This window comes from Olea europaea, chromosome 14 (assembly GCF_002742605.1).
Source record: "Olea europaea var. sylvestris chromosome 14, O_europaea_v1, whole genome shotgun sequence".
NCBI lineage: Eukaryota > Viridiplantae > Streptophyta > Magnoliopsida > Lamiales > Oleaceae > Olea > Olea europaea.
The window spans coordinates 2862040-2873365 of record NC_036250.1 but is presented as its reverse complement, the minus strand read 5'-3'; the positions used below and the strand labels follow the sequence as shown (position 1 = coordinate 2873365).

General features: G+C 38.5%; 3 protein-coding genes across 3 annotated transcripts; 2 read left to right on the top strand and 1 right to left on the bottom strand.

The window, feature by feature from the left end:
• Positions 1-2048: 2048 nt before the first annotated feature.
• On the top strand, positions 2049-3928 carry LOC111409387. Its single transcript, XM_023039440.1, has 2 exons — positions 2049-2461; positions 2506-3928. Exons 1-2 carry the CDS (start codon positions 2049-2051, stop codon positions 3926-3928), a joined length of 1836 nt encoding a protein of 611 aa, XP_022895208.1.
• Positions 3929-4018: 90 nt separating this feature from the next.
• Positions 4019-7678, bottom strand: LOC111408788 (cyclic nucleotide-gated ion channel 1-like). The gene is made up of 6 exons (XM_023038556.1): positions 7011-7678; positions 6636-6848; positions 6223-6506; positions 5885-5981; positions 5473-5709; positions 4019-4890 (listed from the first exon to the last, which is right to left on the bottom strand). Exons 1-6 carry the CDS (start codon positions 7608-7610, stop codon positions 4192-4194), a joined length of 2130 nt encoding a protein of 709 aa, XP_022894324.1. The 5' UTR covers positions 7611-7678; the 3' UTR covers positions 4019-4191.
• Positions 7679-7745: 67 nt separating this feature from the next.
• Positions 7746-10899, top strand: LOC111408789. Its single transcript, XM_023038557.1, has 3 exons — positions 7746-8175; positions 9640-10019; positions 10125-10899. Exons 2-3 carry the CDS (start codon positions 9903-9905, stop codon positions 10557-10559), a joined length of 552 nt encoding a protein of 183 aa, XP_022894325.1. The 5' UTR covers positions 7746-8175; positions 9640-9902; the 3' UTR covers positions 10560-10899.
• The last annotated feature ends 427 nt before the right edge of the window (positions 10900-11326 follow it).

Here is an 11326-nt window from a genome sequence, read left to right as displayed (position 1 = left end):
ACTTTGTCTTCCAATTGGAAAAGCTAGATTAAATTATCCAAGTCCACTGTACTTCTGTTTTCCATCATACATATCAATAACTTATATCTCTTCAATTTTTTGGGACATACACAGATAAATATATTACAGTCGCTGCTTTCTCAAAAATGATCAAACTAACTTCATTTTATTAATCTCACTCAATGCATGTACTTATCATGAATCAAATGAAGAACAAGAGATGCAAATAAATAATGAAAGCCGCTCTAAAGTAGTTGGGAAAGAAAATGTGGACATCATCTTCACTTCCAGAAAATCCATTACTCTAACAAATGTACTACATATTCCAGAAATTAATAGAAACTTATTTAATGGAGATCTCTAAGAAAAATTGAGCATTAAAAGTGTTTATGAGTTCGAAAAACTTGTACTACTCTAAAATGAGAAATTTGTTGAAAAAGACTATTTTAGTGAATGAGTGGTCAAATTGTATATTGTTGACAATATTAATAATAGTAAAATTAAATTTTTTTTTCTTACTACGACATGACATGCTAGATTAGGTCACATAGGTGCTAGTATAATGGAAAGAATGTTAAAATTTGATATGGTTTCATATAATGCAAATGATGCTTACAAACGTAAAATATATGTAGAATCTAAAATGGTAAAGAAATCTTATCAAAGTGTAAATAAGGCTATAAACATTTTAGAATTCATTCATTTCAACATATGTGAACTACATTGGATGTTAACTAGAGGAGAAATAGTTACTTTATTACATTTTTAGATAATCACTCTAGATATACTTGTGTATATTTAATGAAACATAAACATGAAGCTTTTGATATGTTTAAAACTTATAAAAATGAAGTTGAAAATCGCTTAAATAAGAAAATAACAACATTTAGAAGTGATAGAGGAGGATAATACTTTCTAGTAATTTTAACTCATTTTGTGAACAACAAGGCATTGTACATATAGAAAAGGAATTTGTCCTTCTTTTTATTTTTTATTTTTTTATTTTTATAATAATGCTGTCAAATATATAGCAAATGACTAAACTTCAGAGAAATAAGATATTTTTATAGTAATGCTGCCAAAAAGGTTTCTTGGCATAATTCTTTTTGTTTTGTTTCCAATAAGGCTATGCTCCTTCAAGCCTAAGAAAAGGAGTTTGTCCATTTTCTAGGGTTTCAAAGGGCTTGGAAACACATACGAACTTTGAAACATTTTGGTAGTGTTCCTAGATCAGAATCCCAAATAATGAATCAGAGGTTCCTATTATTTTATATATATTTTTTTATCATATAATTGTATATTTCTATTCCTTAATGAATATTCTTACCATTGTAGAACCAAATCTGGTAGACCAGAAACAATCATATGAATTGGCATTCCTATAATCAATAACTTCAACTAAATCGATTAACCATCTCTCTAATATGGACAGGCAAAAATAGCAGCCTAGCCTCAATCACTTGTTATGCTCAACTTCTAGATCAAATTAGTGCCAATTTCTGATATGCTGGAAACTGAGATCGATGAGTTAATCATGATAAATAGCAGTATAGCTAGTGACGGCGTATGGGATGGGATGTGATTTCAAATGCAATATTATCTTTTTCCAACTACAAAATACAATAAGAGTCGTACCTTATCTACTCCAGTCCAGTCCAATCCCCCTGAAAGGGTTGGTGAGAACCCCACAGCTTGAATAATATGTTGCATATCATAATATGGTGACAATTGCATGTAGGATGTAAAATAAAGATCCCATATGCCACATAATATTAAAGATTATGATTCTTGTGCATAAAAATGATACATGAGAGATGACGTAGAAGAAAGAGATTGGATAAAAAAGTTAATTGTGCTTTAAACTGACAAATGATAAAATAACATGTAATATTATGTAACATATTATGTAGAACTTAATTTACATGTAACAAGGTCTTAATATTAACACAGAACGAAATTCCTTAACAAGGAATTTCTACGTTCATACAAAACCCACCAAGCCATACAATTAAATAGCGCCAAACACCGCCTTTATTGAAGGTAGAAGCATGACGAAAAATATTCATCTTGCTCAAGAGCTTATGAGGCAATATAGTAGGAAGAGAGTTGTTCCGAGATGCCTCCTTAAAATTGATATTAGCAAAGCTTTTGACTCGGTTAGTTGGGACTTCCTCAAAAGTGTTCTTGAAGGGCTGAATTTTCCTTTGAGATTTGTTCAATGGATTATGGAGTGTGTTACCACTCCGACATATTCGGTTGCTTTGAATGGAAGTATGTATGGTTTCTTCAAAGGCGGGAAAGGCCTTCGGCAAGGTGATCCACTTTCCCCTTTCTTGTTTGTGATTTGTCTTGAATATTTTTCTAGGATAATCAAGGATGCTACAAATGATAGTGATTTTAAATTATCACCCAAAATGTGGTCCCCTCAAGACTTGATGCTTTTTGCAAGGGGTGATGCGATGTCCGTTGAAATTCTAATAAATTGCCTTGACAAATTTGGTTTAGCATCGGGTTTGAAGATCAACACTACGAATCCAGCATCTACACAGCTGGAATTTTTGGGTATGAGCTTCAAACTATTATGGAAATCTCAAAATTTTCGAAAGGGACTATGCCTTTTCGTTACTTGGGTATTCCTCTTGCATCGGAGAAGCTCAAAGTGAGTTCTTATGCACCGTTTCTTGAAAAAATAGCGGGTTATATTGGAGCTTGGAGTTGTGCATCCTTATCCTATGCCGGCAAGTTGGAACTCATTAGGGCCGTGCTTCAAGGCGTTGAATGTTTTTGGCTTTCTATATTCCCCATTTCGGCTACAATTATTTCAAGAATTGTTAGCCTTTGTCGGAACTTCCTTTGGGGATCAAAGAAGCCATTGGTTGCATGGAAGAATCTATGCCTTCCGAAAGCGGAAGGGGGCCTTGGATTGAAAGACTTGAAGACTTGGAATTTAGTGTTACTTGCTAAATTCCTTTGGAACATCCACAAGAAGAAGGACACCTTATGGATTAGATGGGTTCATCATGCTTATCTTAACGGCACTTGTATTTGGGAGGTTCGTCCCAAAAAGGATCACTCCCCACTTTTCAAGAAATTACTTGAAATCAGGGATTTTATTTCTGCTAAGGAAGCTGCCCAGCACACTGTGTTTTCGAGACAGCAACATGAAACAGTGGCTCATCATTTTCAGATTGATCAGGGGGTTAACGGGAACACATCGACTGATGGTAGGGCATTAAATGGACGATTTTTTGGGGCTGGGAGTGCTCTGCACGACCAGTATTCTGGGCCTTCATTCAACAGCATTTCTGGCCGGCAGACAGCTTTGTTCGGTAGGCAGTTTTTTGAATCTTCGACTCAAAATTTGGGCTGTTCTATGCATGATAAATTCTCAACAAAAATTGCCTATGATTACTTTAGGCATAAAGGTACTTTGAAGCCGTGGGAAGGAGAAGTTTGGAAGCCGTGCATCACTCCGAAGCATTCTTTCTTGCTTTGGTTAGCAGCCCAATCAAAGCTACTAACTAAAGACAAACTACTCTTCTTGGATATTGATCGGAGGTGTGTTTTTTGTAGACTTTTTGAGGAAACTTGTGACCATCTATTCTTTAAGTGCTCCTTCACTTCCTCATTATGGGGGAGCATTAGGAGTTGGCTTGGCATCACAAGATCTATGTCTACACTTGCCATTGCGCTTAAGTGGATGAAAAAGGAGAATCGTGGAACTTCGTGGTTGACCAAGACGAAGAGAGTTGCTCTTGCTAGCACAGTTTACTACATATGGCTTACGAGGAATAGGATGATTTTTGAAGACCTCCCGGCCGACTTGGATTCTATTGCTAGAAGGATCAAGACCCACGTATACAAAGTCATGTTTACTTTGTATCCGGATGTCTTGATTCTTTATGAATCCTTGGCCATGGAGCTCTAATTTCTTTTGTATTAGCTTTCTACTGTTTTTGTCCGGGTATGCCCGGAGTAGTTGTTTATGTTTATGGACATTGATTTGCCCGAATATGCCCGGTGTACTTGTATTTGAATATGGACATTGTCTCGTCCGGGTATGTCCGGTATATTTGTACATGGTACATTTTTTATCTATATATTTACATTTACCGATAAAAAAAAAAAAAGAAAAGCGCCAAACAAAAACTATAATACACTTGCAATTAAAAATAATAATTAAAAATGTGATTATTTTTCTTCAGCAGTGAAATCTGGTTCAGCTGGTTTCTGAAGCAGTATAGGGGATATCCTCTCTGGTATTCTCGCTTTCTTCGTACCATTGTGCCGCGAAAGACGAAAAGCATTTGCCGCAAATCGCGAAGCGTAAATGGTCGCCCCTAAACTCGGCGAACTTCCACCACCCTTAACCAATGCATCTTGCAATCTGTTCTCCTCTTCCTGGAGAGACTCTTCGAGTTTCTTCCTACAATACCGGCGCCATGCTGCTTGTATAAAACAAGCAGCCCACGTCCTCCACTGCTGTGAGTAAAACCTGAAAGTGTGCCGAAGCTGTTTACTGTGTAGTCGTCGGAATTGAGAGGCTACAAACTTCAAATCATCGGCCATTAGAGCAAATGCTTCGACTTCTGAGAGAGCTTGCACGGTTCTGGTTGAGATTGGGAGGTTGGACGATGAATGGGGGTCAAGCGCCCATGTGAGGAGCTCTTCTCCAAAAAAATCACCATCTTTTAGACAATCAGAATTTAAAAAGCCAGTCCTCCCTCCATTTGTTGTCACTGTCAGCAATTTTCCACGCATAATAAACATCATCTCGTCAACTGGATCACCATCCCGCACTATGAAACTATACTCAGTGTAAAGCACGGGTTTAAGACGGTCACACATTGCATCCAATAGTTGTTCATCCATTTTCTCAAACATAGGCACCTAAAACATGGTAAGTATTAGATGTATTTATCGTGGGAAAAATTATAAAATCTCGTTACTATTCTATCACCAGTGGGAGTAAATGAAGAAGAAATTAATTGTTGTCTCAACCCCAATAATCATCCCTCTTCCTCAAATTGGATCAACAAGAATGAAAATAAGAGCATGTTTGGCTAAACTTGAAGAATTCACTTGTATGTAAATAAGTTTAAAATTATATTAAACTTTTTTTAATGGTCAAAATTTGAAATACGCAAGTTACTATTTTAACAGTAGGGTAAGAGCTGCTTCTATAATAAATAACTTTTTTACTTAAAAGTAAACGGAAAAGAACATATTTTCAGAAACAAAAGTAATTTTTTACTTGTATTTTAAGCTTAGACAAACATATTAAGAAAGTTGGTGGTCTTTATCGTAAAGGCAAAGTTTATAATCTGTGTAAGGCACCATGACTTCCCATAAACAAACTGTCTCCACCATGATGAGAATAATAAAAAAACAGGGTTCAACTCCTACTTCATTAGTCCCTTGAAAGAACAGTATATATAAGATAGAAAATAAGCCGAACGAAAAAGCACTCACTCTCTTAAGTAAAGCCAAGCAAAGATGACGCTTAATATCTCTCATGAGGTCCTTGGGAAGATTACAAATCAGGTTCTCTTCATCAACGCCTTGCGTTTCCTGCCATTTATATTGTTCATACCTCCTAATTCGTTCTCTCAGACTCTCGGGGAGTAATCGATGAGACATCCATTGCTCTGCATCTCGCCTTTTGACCCTCATCTCCTCCAATCTTAGTGTTGTAGATTGCAGATATGTCTATCACACACATATTTAAAGTTCATCAGAACTTTTAAATATGGTATTTGTCCAATTTCAAAATCTAAATCATTTTATGAAAGACATTTGAATGCCTGGCAATTTTAAGCATGTCAAGAAGATTACAAATTCATATGTTTTGAAAGCCATTCATCTAAAGAAATAACTAACTTGCCTGCATGTTTCCAATCAGAAACGAAAATAACACGAAACCAGAGAGAAAGCAAATATCCCAAACATAAGTACTTGACTTGAGATTCAGGCCAAGGGAACTGCAATATCAAACAAGAATTAATCACATGCTAAGTAAGAAATTCTTGAAAAAGAATAAAGCTCCATCAATATTACAACTAATCTCTATAATCAATCTCGTTAATCATTTTCCTGTACTTCCACTTTTGCACTGAAATTGCAAATAGATATGAAACCAGAAGCAAGGAAGAAACCAAGCGAGAGTTGAAGTGACGTCGGGGTATTAAACATGTGATCACCGAAAATCTAATGGGAGCTTACCTCAAATTCTGCAAGCCCCACCAGAAACAGTAAAAGAATTTCTGAGGAAAATCTGTTGATCCCACGACACCAGATTGAATTGCATTAAGGTATATTCCAAAATCAAAAGAAGTACCATTTGATTCCTGTATAGAACAGAAGTTGTTCAAAAATTGTCTGAATCCCGTGTGATCAGCTTCACAATACAATGAAGCATGTCGACAATCAGGCCAAACACTGCAAGCTTCCTGCCAGCAAGTAATTTGACGCTCTATTGAAAGCAAGTACCAAAAGGCGCCAAATACCTAAAAGGGTACCAAAAATGTAATAAAACATACATCAAAGGTCAAAGATTATAAGAAGTGTCATATCAAGCCTTAGAAGATGACATAACGTTAAGGAAATAGAAAGGAGTGCATTGTTGCAGGACTTACATGACTGGGAAGCATGTAAAGAAACAGACTGAAGGCAGCCCCAGCCCATGCTGTTTCGGTAAGTATTCCAGAAGTTCTAGTGACTTCTTTATATAAAGGATAGACTCGAAGAACCCTTGGTATGTATTGAAATATCACCACAAATTTTAACAAATTCTTAGTGTTCAAAGATCTTACACCATTCAGCTTGGGAATCACAATCAAAATTACAACCTGGGAAGGTTATCAGATGATCAGATTCCATAAACAAAATCTAAGAAACAGTAATCCTGACATGAATTAATTTTCCTAGACAATAAAGTTAGGGAATGTCCTGCAAGTTATTGACAGTCACAAACAATTATATGCCTTTGCACAAATGGATATGTCTCTTACCTGTGGGAGCGGAAGAACTGCAAGAATGTCAATTAAGAAGTAAGAAGACAAATATCTTTTCGCTATTTCCCAAGCATCTTCAACAAGTACACCTCGTCCGAACACACGTGAAGAAGGTGCAATGAACCCCGTACGAAATTGAAAGATAATATGGATGAGGTAAAAGATATCAGTGAAGGACCGTAAAATACTGACAGTGGTCTCCAACTTTTTGTCCAAATCAAGGCATTTATCATCATCGTTGATGACAGGAATGTAGAAAAACAAAGGATCCAAGGAGAGAGCAAGAAAATATGATAGTACAAATATCTTACTCCATTTCTGAAGAAAAAGTCCTTGCGGATCGAGAATTTTCTTCTTAGATTCCCCATCTTTGGCTAGGAATCTTCTGGATGAGAACGATTTAACAGATTGTTTAAACTTTTTAAATTTTTCAGAGCCAGTTTCCAGGCGACGGTGGAATTTGTCAGAAACTGAGTGAATTATTGATCTAAGGGTGCCCCCGTCGAACTCCATCTTTAGTGGAGGTTGACCATCAAAACCTCTGTCCGCTTTCCAAACCTGAAAATTTACAACCAACTCAAAATACGGGTGCAACATCAAAGTCCCTAACAAAAGCTAATACATAGTTGTGGGACATATTGAACTCAGCCCCTGTCTGAGCCCCATTACATTTTCGTTTCATTCATATTTCAAACTTTTTGGCCACCAAATCACATTTATTTGGAATCTAACTTCTAACACTCTCAGAAGGCACATGGTTGAATTATTAATTGCACACACAACATTAGACCAAAATGACGGCAACACCCCTGAGTTGGTATTTCATTTTACGCATTTGTCCTTCAATAATAGCACACCTACCTCCTCCCTTGCAAGAACCCAAGCCCCCATTGTCTTCCATCTCCATCGAATCAGTGTAAGGCGATCTGGCGAAGAGAACCGCGGCTGCATATTGGCGGTTAAAAATTTTACTCCTCCGAACGGTGCCGATCGACCCCCGTGCAAGGCCACGCTCGGCGTCCTTAACATCTTAACCCGATGACGCATCACAGCCGGGCTGGACTTCGCAGTCCAGTTAAGCAACACATACCTGATGCTCCGACCTGCAGCAACAGAAAATGGACTACAATGCCGGCGGTTTTGGTTATTATCCGGAACCATGGTACGCTTTCAACTCAACTGCTTCCCCCCCTTCGGTTTGCATCCCCATTATAGAGTTAGTATAGCCTGCACGCACCTTGTACGTAAGCTGTTGCCGCCATTCCCTTCCTTCCCTAGGCGTTATCAGTCCCAAATTTTTAACTACTACAATTTCTTTCGTTTATGTTTAGTATTTGGCACTCGTTTATGTGTACGCATTTGTTATGTTGCTGTGATCCACCTTGCCCAGAGTCATTGATGTTGTGGCTTTCCTGCTTGGAACTATATGCCTGTTTGAATTACAGTACATTGACGTAGTCTGTGCTGGTAACATACTACAGATTTTAAATTAAAACTCGCAAATGCCCAAAAGTTTCATCTTGTTGAGCACTGATTGGGCTTCGCAGGAAGTGACAGTGCCTCGACCTGAACTGCTTGATTGAGTTCTTCTTTAGTAGCAATGTTATTCATTTTTGTTTGATGGATATCATGTCGACTATCCTTCTGTCTTTCTCCATTTTGTGACATGGGTATTGCTACAGTTATAGACTACCATTGACATGGGTCTTCGAATTTTGGGTTATGCCAGTAAAGAGAAGTCTACATTTCAGTGACACTGTTGCATGTGTTTCTGCACCAGTGGCTTCTTCTTGACTAAACCTGTAGGTTTCAAGTATGTTGTAATCAATGTTGTCCTCATCCGTACAGAGAGGAACATTTCTGAAGCATTTACCTACTCCATTAAACTCAACAAAGCCAAGGTCAATACTTATTCGGGGTTGGCTATATCAATGCTCTTCTTGGATCATCCTATGTGACGTTTAATTTATGTATGTGTTCTGACAGCCCAACTTCTATCTACTACAACATCGGTCCTATACGTTTTCCTCTGCATATTCCAAGACACCTTGATCCCGCTTCTTCCCTTTTGAATTTCCGAAAATCTTCTCTTCCTTTGACGGTCGTTAGGAGTAGGTGATGCTGGAGACGTGGCAAAATTGTGCTACAGGTCAGTCTCCGTTTCAATTCCCTGGGCAAATTAGTTTTACAAAAACAAGAACTGGAGCATTCAGGGAGCTCATTACATCCACCTTATTCCCTGTCAAGTGCCAACTTCATTTCTGTAATGCTGTCAGAAACTTCATACAGTTAGAACTTGAGTGCATGCTTGGAATTGTTAGTATTCATTTGCATTCATATGTGTGCGAAAAGTTAATTTTGCATGTAAAAAATATTATTTCACATTTCACAATATATCAGTCTTTCCCATTCACATAAGTATTACCAAGTATCCATCTATGGCTTCACGATCTTTTATATATAGTTATGGCATTGAAGCTCATATTGGAAGCAATTAGTTTAGCTTTACAATTACATTATTACACTGAACTGAGGAGCTGCCACACGATCATTTCTTTCACACCTTTGCACTGCATTTTTCTTTTCTAACAAGCTCTTACAACTATGCTGTGCAACATTTTTGCAGAATTACATGACACAAAATTCGGACGCCATGCCCATCGCATCATCGAACCCTATCCCGAAACACAAGTCGAAGGCCCGCAAGTGTGCTAGATGAGAACCTCAAGAGTAGAAGATCTTCATGTCCGCCACTGAACACGTCACTGCAGAGGGACACCGTCGTGGAAAGTGCTTCTCTTCAATGGGGTGGGAGCGATTACGCGAATTGTTCAACAAAATGCAGGGAAGAACTGGACTATTGCACAGCTGAAAAACCATTGGGGTGCTATGCGCACGGACCACAAACTACTGTTTGAGCTGCTTCAGAGCATGGGAATAGCTTGTGGTCTGAGCACCAGGGACAGAATTGATGCTCCAGAATGGTGGTGGAAGCAGAAAATTAAGGTACCCATATGCCTACACTCCGGAGTTACAGTAGCTTCCTCTGAAACGTTTTTACATTCGAACAACTCCATAACAATGTACTAATGCTCTCCTGTTTCATTTTAGGAGAACCCTCGGTATGGAAAGTTCAAGGACAATGACAACACAGAGATCTACCATAAATACAGCCGTCTGTTTGGAGGTAGTTGTGACTCCATGAAGTATGCACTGACACCCACGAAGCTGTCTCAACGTGGGTTTGACTTGGGTGCCAACTCTGACTCAGATGATCCAAACGACACATTACCGATCAATGCCGAGACAACTGATTCGAGCAACGACCCGACTCCAAGACTAGGGAGCTCCTCGATGAATATCTCCCTGCGTCGAAGCAGCGAGAAACGTAAGGGAAAACATGCGAAAGGGAAGTGGAAGAAGTTCGGGACGAGGGAGGTTTTGGAGTCGGTGGATAACCTCGCTTGCGCATTGAGGGAGATGGCCTCTGCGATCCGCACAAAAGAAGAGGGTCGTATGACTCTCCATAAATGCATAGATGATTAGCTTTCGACTGGGCTTGTCGAAGCCGGGGATGAGTTGCACATGTTCGTGTTGTGGTTCCTAAGAAATTCTAGAAATTGTGTTGCGTACAGTGCAGCTAAAACGCTGGAGATGCGCTAAAAGTGGATTGCGTATTGTTTTGAACGCGACAAAATGCCGGGTTCTGGGAGCCGCTGATCGTGCTTCGACTGTATGTGTCGTTGGTTTTAGTTCGTTTGAACGCTTGTTATGTTATCTTCCGTACGGCTTGTTGTAATAATACTTTGTTGTTCGACTTTTTGTTCACACGTTTCGTGCACCAAACTATGCGCTATGTATTTCGTACTGCTGCATGTAATGAAAATAGGTGATTGTGACTCATTTCAATGCAAGTCAAAACTATTTAATTCCCGGGTACCCGAGAACGGCGTGAAGGCTATCAATAGCTCTCGTAGAACGAAAAATGCGGGCACAAACACGTCGTGGCCACATACACAATTGTTATGTATTTTCAAAAACGTATACTCCTACAATGTTTACCAATTCAATTACTGCTGGAACATCAAACACTGTACACTTCAATAACTGTGTATCAGGGACACATTATTTTTGTACAGTGTTTCAAATCTACTCCTGCAACATAGCAGAAATAGCCTCTTAGTTGTGAGGAAGCAACAATTGATAGAGAAATATGTCCCTCCACGGGACTCAATTATTAAGTAAAGTTAAAGAATTCTACCCCTAATAGCTTGATGTGATGTCATTGGTTAGGGAAGATAAAAAAATGTTGA